Source organism: Camelus bactrianus, chromosome 14, assembly GCF_048773025.1.
Source record: "Camelus bactrianus isolate YW-2024 breed Bactrian camel chromosome 14, ASM4877302v1, whole genome shotgun sequence".
In the NCBI taxonomy this organism is placed as follows: domain Eukaryota; kingdom Metazoa; phylum Chordata; class Mammalia; order Artiodactyla; family Camelidae; genus Camelus; species Camelus bactrianus.
In genome coordinates, this window is record NC_133552.1 from 20,741,199 (window position 1) to 20,757,135 (window position 15,937).

At 36.1% G+C, this 15,937-nt stretch overlaps 1 protein-coding gene across 3 annotated transcripts in view; it reads left to right on the plus strand.

The window, feature by feature from the left end:
• The window catches only part of VWA8 (von Willebrand factor A domain containing 8), a 297,774-nt gene that overhangs the window by 65,992 nt on the left and 215,845 nt on the right, over positions 1–15,937 (plus strand). For all 3 annotated transcript variants that reach the window (XM_074378241.1, XM_074378240.1, XM_074378239.1), the window contains exon 13: positions 13,749–13,909. In XM_074378241.1, coding sequence (XP_074234342.1) covers positions 13,749–13,909 — 161 coding nt within the window. The remainder of the gene's footprint in view (positions 1–13,748; positions 13,910–15,937) is intronic.

A 15,937-nucleotide genomic window follows, 5' to 3' on the forward strand; every position in this document is an offset into this window, starting at 1 on the left:
AGAATTATTTAGATCAATTTCTGATTTTTGAGAACTAATTAGTTCTCATAGGATAAAGCAGAGACTGTTTTGAGACGTATTCATTTCAGTTCTAGAATTACAATATTCTATGTATTTCCTATGTTTTTCAAAAATAAAGTTTTGTGATAACTTTTAAAAACTCTTTTTGCAATCTTTTTGAAGTGATTCAAGTTATTTACTGAAATTGACAATTATTCTAAAATTGGCCAATAAAGTGGAATTTCCTGACTTTGAAAATTAAGGATGAGAAAGGTTAAGTGCCAGAGTTTATACCTCAGACAAAGCTTATACCACAGGTCCTAGCTTATTAATTTTCAAGTCATTTTCTTCCCTGTTAGGTTGTATATCTTTAAAAACAGTAAGTAGCAGATAGCGAGGCTCACTCTGAGCTAAGAGGAAGCTGGGTTGAGGCCCGAAAAGTACCATCTGTTTTTACTTGGAATGCTTTCCTTCACATTAGTTTGATTTGCTTTAGAATGCTAATGTTCTTGTCACATCACAGTTTGTTTTCCAGTATTGGTCTGTTTTTCTGTTTGCTAGCTTTTTGAAAACAACGTAATAGAATGGAGGAATGGAGGAGTTTCCAAAAATTAATGGTTGTTTTCAACTGATAGAAGTCCATCTCAACAGTGTGTTATTTTTATAATTGAAACTTTGTAAAACATATCTTAGGCTTTCATTTTGATAGAGAAATCATCTCAAAAGCTGAGTGTAATGACACTTGCAGTATTTTATGCTAGCTTGCAACTGGAACTGCTTGGAGTATTTTATGATGGGACATGCATAATACAAAGTTGTATGTTGGAAAGGCAGGCTAGTTGCTGATTTAACTCAATAAACTTTTAAACATTTATTCTAAATAAGCGAAGTATATCTTAAAGTTTAATTGTGCAGTATATGTTATAAAAGTTCATCTTGTTGTATTTGCATAAATTTGCCATTGAAATGTCGTAAGTTTTACATTTTTTTTTAAAAAGCATCCGAATGTGATATTCAGATCTTTTATAACTTGGAAAGTATGCACTGGCCTCATTTAATTGAAACCATGCACAATTTGAGTAATGGACAACATCTTTTATGTTATCTTAACAAATTTAGTTAACATGAGGTATTTATTAGATTTATAAAAACACATTAGGAGGCCTTCGGGCATTTGTATAAAAGTAAACATTACAGTAAAACCAAATCCATTAGCCCAAGGAAGAAAACAAATGTAACTGAGGAATCCTACCAAATAAGGAATTCCAGCCTGAGAGGTATTTCATTGACCATCCTTGATGATCCAAAAACATAGAATCCATAAGCTTGAAGAGGGAAGGAATTTTAAATTTGAGGATTCTCTGTGGACTATCTCCAAACTAAGGACACTGTGTGATTAGGTCCCAGTACCATTGGTAAGAACACACTGGTATGCTTGACCATCTCTATTAGTTAGTATTTTGTTTTAAATGTACTTTATATTAATTTTGATTAGGGGTCTTAGGGCAATTTTTTAAGGGTCCTCAGGATTTATTTTATTTTATAATCACCAAAGATCACCGTCAGAGTAAGTATTTGTTAAAGGTTATCGAGATTAGTGATGAAGTTACATATTTATATTCTTGTGGGGAATATGTCGAAAAAGAAAAGAAAAAAGTCTATAACTTTACAAATTTCTGTAAACCATTTTATTCTTGGAATGTTTTGCAAATAATTTTATTCTTGGAAATAAAAAGCAAATACGTACTTCTCAGCTTTATCATCTATTTGCCTTTTATGATTCCTAAATGGCTTTGTTTTTCTATTCTTCACCTATTTTTAAAAAAACTCCGATTGCTCAGGATCAAAACCACCTTCTGAATACACTGAGCTTTATTGCTGATTTACAAACCAGTCTCATAGTAGAAACAAGGCTTTCTGAGGCGTTTAAACCAAAAACCATTTGGCAGGACCATAGAGATAGTCAAAAAAACAGCAGAGGGAAAGACGTTCTTTAACAGCTGAGCTAGTGCCTCTGGGAAGTGAGTTGAAGGAGCTTGGGATTTAAGCTGGTAAAAGCTGCGAAAATTCTGATTTTACACTCTATTGACTACTGTTAAGAGATTAACGACTTGGCCAGCCCAGCTCCTGGGACGCCTCCTGCTCATTTTCTGTGGTTCCCTTAAGCTCTCCCAGATGTGGGTACCTGCTGGCTGGCAGCCTCTGTGCAGGTGAGGAGTGATGCCCATTAAACCCTCACGTGGGTGGAAAGGTGGGCAGGGTGGGAAGGTTGCCCTGTTACCTCCAGCAGCCTCTTTCTTTAATCTTAGCAGACCTCTTTCTGTGCTGCTAAAGCAGGAGACTCCATATTTATCCTTAATGATGCTCCCTGAATGCACAAACTCTTCCCTGTCTCCCACTTAGTGAACACATGTTTGCTGCATAATCTCCTGTGGGGGATCAATGCAGAGATGGCAGCTTTAGTTTTGTGAGGAAGGTTCCAGAAGGGACACATTAAGCCAATCAAGAGAGCTGTCAAGTATTATAGCTGTGGCACACTTCTGAGCTATCTCCTCATCCACCCTGCCCCGCATGGCCAGTTATCAGTCTGACATCATCTGCTTTGTGCAGGACCCACTATAGCTATGGACATCTCCAGTAGCTCTAACCCACCACCCCTGAACCCGTTTATTGAGAATTTGGTGGAAAATGCATTTGGCATCTGAAATTTTACTTCATAGAGTTTTTACAATGCATCAGTTGTATCAGTTATGTCAGTTGTGCATTAATAGACACTTGTTTCTCTCACACACACAAGCTCACTTTCTCTAGGGATAACATTGATGTTCTTCTCTCTTAGCACATTTCAGTTATAAAATACAGTTGTTCTCTATAATCACAATGTTTTATATTATATCCTCAGATCTTCATTCATCTGATACCTGAAAATTTGGACCCTTTTACCATCCTCTTCCTATTTCTCCACACCACCCCCCAATCTCTGACAACCATTTTCTGCTCTCTGTTTCCAAGAGTTTGATTTTTTTTTTTTTTTTAGATTCCAATTATAAGTGATACCATGCAGATATTTGGCTTTGTCTGGCTTATTTCTCTTAGCATAATGCCCTCAGTATCCATCCACGTTGTCACAAATGGCAGGACTTCCTTCTTTTTCATGGCTGAATAATAATTGCTCTGTGGGGTTGTGTGTGTTTATTTACCACAGTTGCTTTATCCATTTATTCATCGATGGGCCTTAGGTTGTTTCCATATCTTGGCTATTGTGAATAATGTTGCAATGAACATGAGAGTGCAGATATCTCTTCAATATTCTGTTTTTATTTACTTTGGATATATATCCAGAAGTGGGATTGCTGGATCACATGGTAATTCTATTTTTAATTTTTTGAGGTACTTCCATACTGTTTTTATAGAGCCTGCACCAATTTGCATTCCTACCAACAGTGCACAATGGTTCCATTTTCTCCACATCCTCACCAACATTTGTTGTCTCTTGTCTTTTTGATAATAGCCATTTTAGCAGGTGTGAGGTGATACTTCGTTGTAGTTTTGAATTGTATTTCCATGATAATGAGTGATGTTGAGCACCTTTTCATGTACCTGGGCCGTTTCTGTGTCTCTGGAAAAATGTCTGTTCAGTTCCTCTGCCCATTTTTCAATCAGATTGGTTTTTTGCTATTGAGTGTATGAGTTCTTATACTTTAGATATTAACCTTTATCAGATATATGACTTGCAGATATCTTTTCTTCATTCAGTAGGTTGCCTTTTCATTCTGTTGGTGGTTTCTTTGCTGTGCAGGAACTTTTTCTTTTTAGTTTGATGTTGTCCCACTTGTTTATTTTGGCTTTTGTTGCTTTTGCTTTTTGTGTCAAATCCAAAAAATCATCACCAAGACCAATGTCAGGGAGCTTACCACTGATATTTTCTTCTAGGAGTTTCATAGTTTCAGGCCCTAACGTTCAAATCTTTAATCCACTTTGAGGTGATTTTTGTGTATGATGTAACTTAGGGTCCAGTTTCATTCCTTTGCATGTGGCTATACAGTTTTCCTGATACCATTTATGGACACCATTATTGAATGTATATTCTTGGCTCCTTTGTCATAAATTTATCCACCATATATGTGTGAGTTTATTTCTGGACTCTCTGTTCTGTTCCACTGATCCATGTGTCTGTTTTTATGCCAGTACCATACAGTTTTGGTTAGTATAGCTTTTAATGTAGTTTGAAATCAGGAAATGTGATGTTTCCAACTTTGTTCTTCTTTCTCAAGATTACTTTAGCTATTCAGGGTCTTTTATGGTTCCACACAAATTTTAGAATTATTCTATTTCTGTGAAAATGTCATTAGAATTTTGATAGCAATTGCATTGAATCTGTGGGTTTCTTTGGGTACTATGGACATTTTAACTATATTAATTCTTCCAGTCCTTGAGCACAGAAGTATTTATTTGTGTCTTCTTCAATTTCTTTCATCAGTGTCTTATAGTTTTCAGTTATGTTGGTTGAACATATATAGATATTTATTTTTAAATTTGCCTCTTTTTGGTGAGAATATTTAAGTTGTATTCCCTTTTGTAGATGTTAAACATTTATAAATTTTTAACTAGAATGTTACATTCCATAGTCCACTCTCTGAAGAATAGTGGGAGTGAACTTTTAAGAATATAAATCAGATCATGTCATTTCCTTGCTTAAAATCTGTCAGTGGCTTTCCATTATACTTAGAATAAAATAAGAAGCCTTAATCTTGCCTTATGAGCCCTCCATCAGTGCTTTTCAACCTTGACTGCCTGTTAGAATCGCCCGAAGAACTTTGAAAAATTTCCAGTGTCCAGGCCCCACTGTTACAGAATTTAAAGTAATTGGTCTGAGGTGGAACCCAGACTTTAGGAATTTTACAAAAGCTACTCAGTGATTCTAACAGGCAGCCAGGGCTGAGAGCCACTGCCCTACGTGATCTAACCCATGCCTGCATCTTCAGCCATCTCTCCCTGCTGGACCCTCTGCTGATTCTGTTTCAGCCTCACTGACTACTTTCAGTCCCTTAAACCTGACTAATTCCTTTCTGCTTCAGGGCTTTTGCATCAGGCTTTTGTTACCTCAGCCTGGAATACTCTTCCCCTGATCTTCACGTGGCCTTTTACCATTCAAATCGCAACTCGAATATACTTAAAGCATCCTCGACTGAGCCTTTTGCTATCACATTACCCAGTATTTTCTGTGTAGCACTGACTACTATATATTTTTTCTTATTTGTATTTCCTCCTTCTTGTTCTTCCTTCTCATCCTCTGTTTCCTTTTCTTTGTCTATTTTTCTTCTCTTCCCCCTGGAATATGTTTATCTTTTTTGTTGCCGTAGCCTCAGCACGTGGAATAGTGACTTGCATGTAGTAGGCAGTCAATATATGAAGGAATGGATAAATAAATTTTGAAAAACTTATACTATTTTTAAAGGACCAGCTCAAATCCTGACCTTTGTCAACCTATCTTTACTAGTTTTTATTTGTTTCAATACTACCTTTTCTTTCAATTCTAAGATAAGAATTTTTGTCATACAGCATTGTTATGTCACTTTTGCTAACGTTCTGAAATGTTAACTTAGACTTGTTGTTAGATTGAAATTTTAATGTCTTCTGCTTCCCCACCTGTTCTCCTACCAGGGTCAAACATTTGTGATAAAGTGCAGCAGAGTTTGCAGTAGTACCTTTTGAATAAAATGGTTATTTTGTTTGTGTGTCCTGGGACTTGACTTTACAACATCTCTGCTTTTTTGCCTTCCTTTTAAATTTTTAAAACATTTTTTGCCTTCCTTTTTGAATCTGTTCTTACCCTCTTTTACATACTTCATTGTGCATGAACATTTCTAAACAAGCTTTCATAAAGTTGGTTTACATTTAAAATATTATTATCCTTATTTAAATGGTTTACATTTAAAATATTAGGTTGTGAGTTTTGTTGTGGATAATAGAATCCATTGTGGCTGTCTAAAACTGAGGGATTTTTTTTTTTTTTTTTAAACAGGGTATGAGGTAGCTTGCAGAATTTCTGGCAGAGACGGGGAACAGTGTTGAGATTTTACCCAGTTAGGAATGACAGAGCCAGGAGAACTTCAGCCATAGCTCTTCTGGAAGAGCAGGTTTCCCTGTGCTGGCTGCCACTCACTCTCACTGCTCACTGCCAGTTTTTTCAGTCCCCAGTTTTGTGTATGTGAGGATGCTCAGTAGAACCTGGGCAGACACAGTATTCAAGCTGCAAAGACATCTAAGAAATGATGTTCTTAGTTGTCTAACCTCTGTACTACAGCAAAGATAGTAGAAGGGGCTTGATTAGGTATCTTCCCTAAATAACCTATTGCACTATTTATACCTACCTTGACCTTGACTTAATATTTTATTGCGTGACTTTATTAAGGTGTCTCTTCATTGGGTCAATTGTGAGATGGTGTGTTTGACTTCTAGTTAGCTTTGATCAGAATAATTTTGTTCTATGTTCACAGAATAAATCTTTAACTAGAGTAGATCATTTTGAAATAGATCCCACCGGTCACAGTGAAGAGAGCTATAAATGATTCAAAATCATCTTCTTCCCATCAATAGCAGAGCAACTGAAAACAATCTTGGTAGGCTTGTAACACCATCATTGTATACAGAAAGGAAGAATTTATTGTATGTGTGACAGGTTAAAAATAGTTCCTTAAAAGAACTTGAGGGAGAAGCACGGACGAGTTTACAAATAATTTTACAATATATGTAAAATGAGATGCCTTTTTGTTTGAGATCAAGCGTAAATGACACAGGAATGTTGGCAGCATGCCTTGCATTCTGTTCACTAAGCATGCTTAGACTGTAAATAATGGTTTAATTTCTATTCTAGGACCTAAAATTATTAACATTCTGTGTTTATGCAATATTTATGCAGTATTCTGCCACTAATAGTTCTGGACATAATTAATCCCTTATTGCAAAGTTGATGGCTTACATTAACAAGTCTTCGTGCATTCTTTTATTTCCTTCAATCCCAGATTTTCTCAGTGTTTATACAATCCTGGCAGGATATTTTCTGGTAGGGTAAGTTTTGCTCAAATAAGCAAAACTTATTTGACGTAGACCTGAAAAGCTTACAAAATTCCAGCTAGCTTCTTTTGGAGAAGAAAAAATCATTAATAATCCTTACTTACACCAATCAAACAAAAAATTAAATGCCCACTGTTTATATTTTTCATTCAGAAACAAGAAAATGAAGAGTAATATCCACCTAGAGATATAATTACTATTAACTATAACTGAAGCATTTTTATTTCAATCATTTAGGTATGTGTTTAAAGATGTTTTTAAACAACAGTAGAGACTAGCTGCTTTAGAAGGCGTTTCTGGGAGTAGTAACCTGGTCGGCATTTCCGACTCTTGTCAAAGAAGTTGATTGAGAAAACATTTGTGGTGGGTAGCCTGAAAGGTGTGCAATTGGTACATTACCGTATTAACTCTATATTACATACATGGATTGGTTGATCTAGACCAGCTCTTTCTCTGCAGAATTTCTTTGACTGAAATTTGTTGCTGTATTTGTTGTAATAATACTTTTGAGGATAACCTGGCTCCTTTACTTATTAGCTGTGTGTCCTTGATTGGGTAAGCTGTTTAACCTCTTTGTGCCTCAGTTATCTCATCTGTCAAATGAAGACAGTAATTTTACCTGTCTTTTAAGATTATAAGGATTACATTAGTTAATTTATGTGACGTGCTTGGCACCTAGTAACCCTTCTATAAGTATTAGCTGTGATGGTTATTGTTACTTCTATTTTTAACTCCTTAACACACTGTCCTTTATATGATGACCTGACCCATGGAACAAATTTTTCTCAATCTCATTGTTAAGAATTGTAGTCCTGTTTCTTTTTTGGTGTCAGTGCTGTGGTGTTATGACTTATGTAACATTTTAAAAAAATGATGCTCTTTTTGTATGTTAGAAATTAGAAAAATTAGATTTATGTTTTAGAAATTAGAAAAATTAGATTTATGTTTTAGATTCTTTAGATTATGTTTTAATATACATTGTGTGTATCATCTTTACCTTTCTTAGTTTCATCTTCCCTTGTTTAGTTTTCTTTATCCACTTATTTTAAAATTTATAATATATTATACCTATTTTTGTAAGCCAACTTACTTCAAGGTTCATGAATGTGGTAGAAATGTATTTTTTATTCTGGTTGAGGTCATAATCTGTATACACTTTGGTATCCTACTTTTCCTATAATCATTTAAATTTTCTGCCAGAAGAATTATATATGCTTTATAATATAAAATTTGACTTTCTTGTCACTATTTATATTTAAAGAGATAGTTCAAATTTCCTTATTTGCTAAAAATTTACTGTAATACTTTTGTCTTTCTGAATGAGATTATACCTTGGAAAACTAATTCTAATCTTATTCTAGACACTCGATGCACAACTACTTTTTGTCATTTGTCAAACTAATTACTTATTTCCAGGTTTCTCAAGGAAATCTCAGAATAATTAGTCTATACCATTCAAAGGTCCTGAAAGCATTTAAGGTATATAATTACCTTAGGGTTCAAATATGTATTCTCTGAAAAAGTTTGTGCAGAATTATGCTTCTCATTTTAATAGGACATTTTTGTTTTTAGTAGCGTTTCTTCACTGCAAATCAAAAATGCAAAATGACACAGAATCTTAAGACATGTGGATGTTTTCCAGGGATCTGAATGAGGAGGTGAGGTGTTGAAGGGAAGACAATGGTGGCTCTAAAGGAACTAGTCTTCATGTCCTGTTATTTTTAAATTTTTGAGGAAACACAGAAAGCGGAAATGGTTCGGCTTCTATGATATCATTAGTGCTATTTTTATTCTCTTAAGTTCAAAGGTTTCAAGGATAAGAAAATATATGCAAAAATGAGGACATTCATCTTTCTTGATTTTTATTAGTGTGCTTTCAAAATGCTCATATGGAATAAGCACGTTTCTTTTCTAAATTTTGCTTTTCCACTTGCTTTAGGGATGTGTGTGTAGGTAGTAAGAGTAAGGAAATGAGATATATATATATTTTAACAATTCTGTGATACAGTATATGTTAAAATAAGTAAAGATATTAAAACAACTTCATGGTACTAAAACCCAAATAGAGTGAAACACTTGAAAATGCTGTTACTCCATTAAAGATTAGCTTAATATTGTTTGTTTTTGATGAGGGAAGGTAATTAGGTTACTTATTTATTCATTCTTAAAGGAGGTACTGGGGATTGAACCCCGGACCTCATGCATACTGAGCATATGCTCTACCCCTTGAGGTGTACCCTCCCCCCAAGGTTAGCTTAATACTGAAATCGTGTTACTGACTCATTTCAGACTGTGCTGAAAAACTTCTGTTAATTAGATCTGATTAGGTTCAGTTGTTCTGTGGAAATTCAGTTTTACTTTGGTGTCCCTTGCTCTTGCACACAATGAAAAATAACTTTCACACAATTGAAAATAATTTCTGATGATAGCTAATATTATGGAAAGTGGGGGCAATTATCTTTTTAAGGAAAAGCTAGGATTTTCATCTTTTCTCCTAGTACAGGGCCTTAATTATGAAAACTAAGAGCTTTTATTAAAAAGAATGGCATTTTTCCTCCCCTCTCTGGAGGCTTTTGTTTTAATGCACAGATACATTACAAATGAAGAATGGCTCTTTTTAACATGAGAATATGTAGAGACTTGAGGTGATAATAGTGAACTGAGGTAGTCTTTTAAGAAAGGCCAAGTGTTTTCCGTTTTCTACCCCTCTGGAGACTGAAGAAGGGAAGACTATTTCTGGTCCATACTTGTGGTTGGCATTAACACCACTGAACTCTGTTGATCTGTTACTGCTTGTTGTGTGGCAGCAAATAATCATTTCCGTTTACTTCAGTCAGTAAAAAGGAGTCTCCAACTGCTAGGCTGGAAAAGAGGAGCTGTACACACTGTTGTCTTTCTCATCATCTTTGTTAATAAGTATTTACTTATCTGAATGAGGCAAGTATTGTAGACATTGTATGAATTAACAGGCTGTGAATGTACTTGGGAATCACCCATCACTACAGAATGAAGTCGTGCTTTTTTATCTCTTAGACAGAATGGTGATTCAGGATGTGTCGGTATGAGAGGGAGGAATTTTCTCTGTTGAAATTAAAAAAAAAGTTACCAATTACTAGCATTAGCTCTAGGTGTCTGAACCTCTTATGCCAAAGTCACATTCATCATCTCCACTTCCTGGGCCCACACGAAACACTCAAGAGCTGAGTTGGGTTGGGGTGTGATCCATTTTCAGTCTGAAGTTGGGATTTGCAAAATTAACACCCATCCATTTCTTTAAAAATATGGTACCAGTGGTTTATCTTCTTTATGTTGCATACCGCCTCTTGGAGTACCAAGATAGGTGCTTAGAGGAAACAAAGCCTACTCTTTCCTTTTTTTCCTTCATTTCTGTTCACCTTTTAATTTATACTACATTGTTACGCATTTTGTATATCCTCGTGCAATCTCATAATTTCCATTAGAATAGGAAGGAGTATAAATAAATAAGATGAACAAAGTTTCACATTAAGTTAATGTCTTTTTTAAAGCAGTACTTACCACCTGGGAGGCATTTGTGCTGTTACCTGTGTAATGTTTAATAAAAAATAGGTGGTCAGCCTCACCTGGGATCTACTGCATCCAAATCTAAGCTTATGTATTTTCCAGAAGTTCCCCCCCAGGTGTTTCTGCTATGTCCCTTTGACTTAGAACCACTGTGCTAAAGCGTGTTTTCTGTTTGTTTTATTCTCTAAGACAATGTGTAATGCACCTATAGTGGCTGCTTTTCTGGAATAATGAGTACCAAGACTTTTCTTTAAATTTACCTGTTTTTATATTAACTTGTAAAAGATTTATGTATGTGTGTATATTTGATTTTTTTCATAATTCAGTTATGAAAAGGAACCGACATTTATTTGATTTGTCTGATTTTTCTTGCAAGGGAGATCTATTTCTTGTCTATAGTACAGCCATGGGAATAAGCTCATTCTCACCAGGAACCATCTCGGTCAACACTGATGATGGTGATAGATTTGGTCTTCACTGTTGCAGCTGCCCTTGGCAGCTTAGAATGACATGCTCGTGTAAATTGCATAGAATTTAAAATTAATTGAAAAATTAGATGCAATTAATGAGTTGAGCCAAGTTTTGATAATGTGTCAAAGTCAGGCCTTTAGGGCTATGGGGATTTACTGAGTTTTGTCAATGAAAACAATGAATTAACAGTCAATCTAAGAAAGCAATGGGAATTTTTATTCAAGCCAACCTGAGGATTGTAACCCAGGAGACGGTCTTTCAGAGAGCTCTGAGAATTGTTCCAAAGAGGTAAGGGGAGAGGTCAGTATATTTGTGATTTTTGCTAAAGGAGGTACATGCAATCAAGCACGCATCTCAGTAGAAGATTGCTGCTGGTCACGAGGAACAGACATCCTAGTTAGTGGTCTTAATGCTTTTCTAAGTATGGGAAGATGCAAGAATCCAGGTTCCTAAAAAAGTTCTCTTGAAAATATCTAACCATCTGAGTGCCAGTTCTGTCAGTTTTCCCAGAGCACAAAGTGCCTCATCCTGATCTTCCCCCTTGAATCCCTTTCAGGGTGTATTGTAGGTAACCACCTGCAGTGGCCAAGAACTTGATTCTTGCAGAGCTGGATGGTGGGTTACATTCTTTATTTTACAGTCCCCGCCTTTTGGTCTTGATTTCGTCCAAGGTTTAGGAGGCATTTCATGACCAGTTTGTCCCATGGCTCATTCTCAGATCAGGTGAGGATTTCGTTGATAGGCCACTCAATGTGCTCTTACTGGATTAGGCCTTGTTAACAGTAGCCAAAAGCCTCTGGACCTCGTATCTTACTGGTCAGTTATCTAGGAAATGGTTACTTCTTGCTTCTTCTCGTTATCTTAAGTTACACTATTACAGTCATTGATCTTACAGAACTATATATTTGATCAGTCCTTTTAAGTCACCTAATCATCATTAATTTTTTTATTTTGGTGGGGGAGGTAATTAGGTTTATTTACTTATTTGCAGAAGAAGTACTGGGGATAGAACCCAGGACCTTGTGCATGGTAGGCACACACTCTACTACTTGAGCTATACCCTCCTCCCCAAATCATCATTAATTTCATCTGAAGCTCAGTCACACATTTGGTAATGCAAGAAACAGTTATCTTATAAAGTAGGCAGGATACAAGTATTATGGTTAGTAAATAAAATAAGGTAACAAGTAAGTATTTAAGTTAAAAAACACCCATTAGGTGTGGCCCTGTATCTCCCCAGTCATCAGCCCAGTCTGTTCTGCACCAATCGCCACCTTTAAAGGAAATGACATATTGACATTATTGGCATTGTACATAAAGTTCACTAGAGATGTCTGTACACACAAGGTGAGTGGTGGGTCATCGTGACCCCTTATAGGACTGAGAAAGGAATGCTGTCTTCTAGGGACTTGCATAGCTGGCATCAGAAGAAGAAAAATTGATCTTTATGGTGGAGCAGGCATTTCTGCTATTGGGGAGGTCTGGTCAATGCATAAAGCAGATACACAATGCACACTAGAGGAGAAAGAATTATGTTTAAATTTTTCTTGTCTTGCTTTAAAATTTAAAATTTTTATTTCATCAGTTTGAATATTATTTCTCCAGTGCCATTATGATTCAATATAAGCCTGTTTATACTTCCTAAGTCAGTACTTTTTTGATAGTGAGAAAATTAGAATGATCAAGACTTACCTTTTCGTCTTGATTTCAGTACAGATTTGTTGCCATTGTAGATATAAGCACATTCATTCATTTTCTGTCTTAAAACTGGACTGGGATATCAAAGAATTTACAAAAGACTTTAAATTTTTGGATACAATTGACTGTACATGTTTAAGTTTTGTTTGATATAAATGGCACAGAATTTATCTGAAGCTGATAACAGAAAAGAAACTATTAATTCAACATTAACACATGTAAGAAAAATTGTTCATATTATATGGCACCAAAAATTTTTTTACAGTAGGTAGATGTTTATGTACCACTAATATTAATAGTTTGCTTAAACCTGTTACACTGCTTTAGCACTAGCACGTTGTGTATGTGCTTTAAAAAACTGCTTGCAAGTGCTGCATTATTGTTTGTCAGTTCCTGTGTATGCCTCATCTGATGACTATCCTCCTCAGTTTCCTCCATTTTCAAGCCTCTTTAAATATGAGTCACTGTGATGGTTCATAGTGTGGCTTTTCAGAAGAACACAACTGCAAGAAAATGCACATTATTGATAAGCATCTCCTCCCATTGAGTTTGTATGGCCTCTGATTCTTAAAAAGGAAGCCACAATTTTGGCCCAGTCAGGAGTAAAGCTGATTGAGTTAAATTCTGTTAAAGTTGAGTGGAAATTACTGCCACCATCTGTGTAGGTACCAAGTGAACATTTTAAAAGAGGGAGAAAATGCTAAATGAAAAGGAGAAAAGAAAAAAACAACAATGAACCCTCACTGTAGTATGTTGATGAGTAGTAGGAAAAAAATTCAAATGACCAAGAAAAGCTTCTGAATATCTCTCTTTCTGGTGGTTTGGAGAAAGTGACTTGCCAGTTGTTGTGTGGAGTGTTATGTTCAGGGAGAAGTAACTCTAAAGCTAAATAAGCTGTCATCCGTGCCTTAAAAACTGAGTCTGCATTTTCTTCGGTGGGTGTTGGGGATTGGTTTCAGGATATGACAGCACGTGATCTGCTACAGCAGAGATACACGCTTCCAAATGGAGACACTGCCTGGCGGTCCTCGCCCCTCGTAAATGCTGCTCTGGAAGGGAAGCTGGTTCTCTTGGATGGCATTCACAGAGTCAATGCGGGTACACTCGCTGTATTACAAAGGTTGGTATGAGTCACACACACAAAAACACACCATGTAAACAGTAGACATGGAATTTTTTCAATCTTCTCATTTAAACTCAGTTACGTAGTTCCTGAGGAACTTAAAATTCTACATCCAAGTAAAACAGCAGATGTTTTTATTGTTGTAAATATAGTATAATAAAACTTCAAATAATGAACATTATGGGAAAAGCCATAGCAAAATTATGTGTGTAAGAGCTTAAAAGAGAAAACTTTTAAGTAATAATTTTGAAAGACATATATTTATATCTATGCTGATTGATATATGCGATAAGTCACACAGCCAAAGTTTTATAGTTTGTCAGAGTCACTGCTTCACTGTTTACCAACTCCTTTTCAGTCTAGGTCTAAATTGTTGGTTGGTGTTGCTGGAATTTTTTTTGAGAGTGAGAGGAAATATAGGTCCTTATATAAAACGTGTAATAGCTGTTTAATTATATTTTCCATTGGCCAAAGGGCACTTTGTGTTTACAGACTTAAACATTTCCGTCACTTGTTTTCTTATTTCAGTTTATGTGAGGGAAATATCCACACATTCCTAATTAACTTCTCTTTAATGTTAAGAGAAGACTTTATGTGTAACTTTCATGGAAAATATTCCCATCTTGTGTCACTTTGGGAGATTAATGATACCATTTTGGGGGGGACGGGGTTACATCTTGATCCTATCACTTGGAAACATTTGATTTTTAACTTTAAATTTTAGCTTATTGGGGAAGTTCAAATAAGTGGAATAGTCTATTTCTCCCAGATAACTATTCAAAAATTTTTGTCCTTGACAGGATGCAGATAATGAGTATAATGAAAGATTCTGAAAACATTGTTACTCCTGATTAGATTTGAGAGCATTTAATCACCACAGACTTTCAGTGATTTACTATAAACATTCCATAGATTTACAGTATTTTTCTCTTCTAAACAGACAAATGCAAACACAAACAAAATAATTCTGCCCCCTTTTATTGGCCGCCTCTTGCCTTAGGCCCAGTAGTAACTGCAGCAGCTGTTAACTGAGAGCTTGCTCTGCAGGCGTTGTGCTAAGCCAGCCTTTCTCAGGCTCTCAACTTGGAATCTCCTTGTGGGAGTGAGGCTTAAAAATTACTGATATCTGAGCTCCATCCTCCTCCTCAAATTCTGATGTAACTGACCCAAGGTGAGGCCTCAACACTGGCATTTTTAAATGCTTCCCAGTGGATTCTAATGCACAGCTGAGATTGAGAGCAACTATATCAAGCATCTGCCTTACATTAGCTGTTTAATTTTCACAGCAATGCTGTGAGGTTGGTATGATTGCCTCAATTTTAGAAAAGATAAAATTTTAGACAAACAGATTATTCCCTCCCCCCACCCCCACCAGGTCATTCAGCTAATAAGGTGCAGAGCTGGGCTTTGAACCCCGGTCTGAGGGACTCTGCTGCCCATGCTCCCAGCTTCTGCCTTAGGCAGCCTCCCCTCCCCTCGGTGCTTACTGAGTGGGTCTGTGGGGCAACTGTGCTGTGGGCATCCGGAAACCCTAGTGGTTGGTGTAAGGGCTACAATAGCACGTTCGACCTCTGCAACAGCTGGAGGACGATGTTATTTGTGCGGTGGGCCGTCAGGTCCCATCAGAGTTGCATATGAAACAGCATTAGTTATTTCATTATAAAGATTTTTGATATTTTATATTACATAATTGCAAAGATAGAAAAATTTTGGTAATACCATGACTTAAAGAGTTACATTAGATTCAAGGGAGTACGTGCCAACTGCTTTGTTCATTAATATTTACCTCATGGTTATCCTGAGTCACCCATTCAGCTGTTTCTTTTCATCTCCCTCCTCCTCCCCCTCCTCTTCCTCCCTCTTCACATCTAGTAACCATGACTACTGCCCTCAAGTACAGAAACCAACAGTTTTGCCAAGTATAACATATAGCGCTAGCCAACTTGAAATTTTAAAAGGTGCATTTAAACAAAATTGTTACTCAATTGTCAGTAATCATAGACATGATTAAAATATTAACTGACT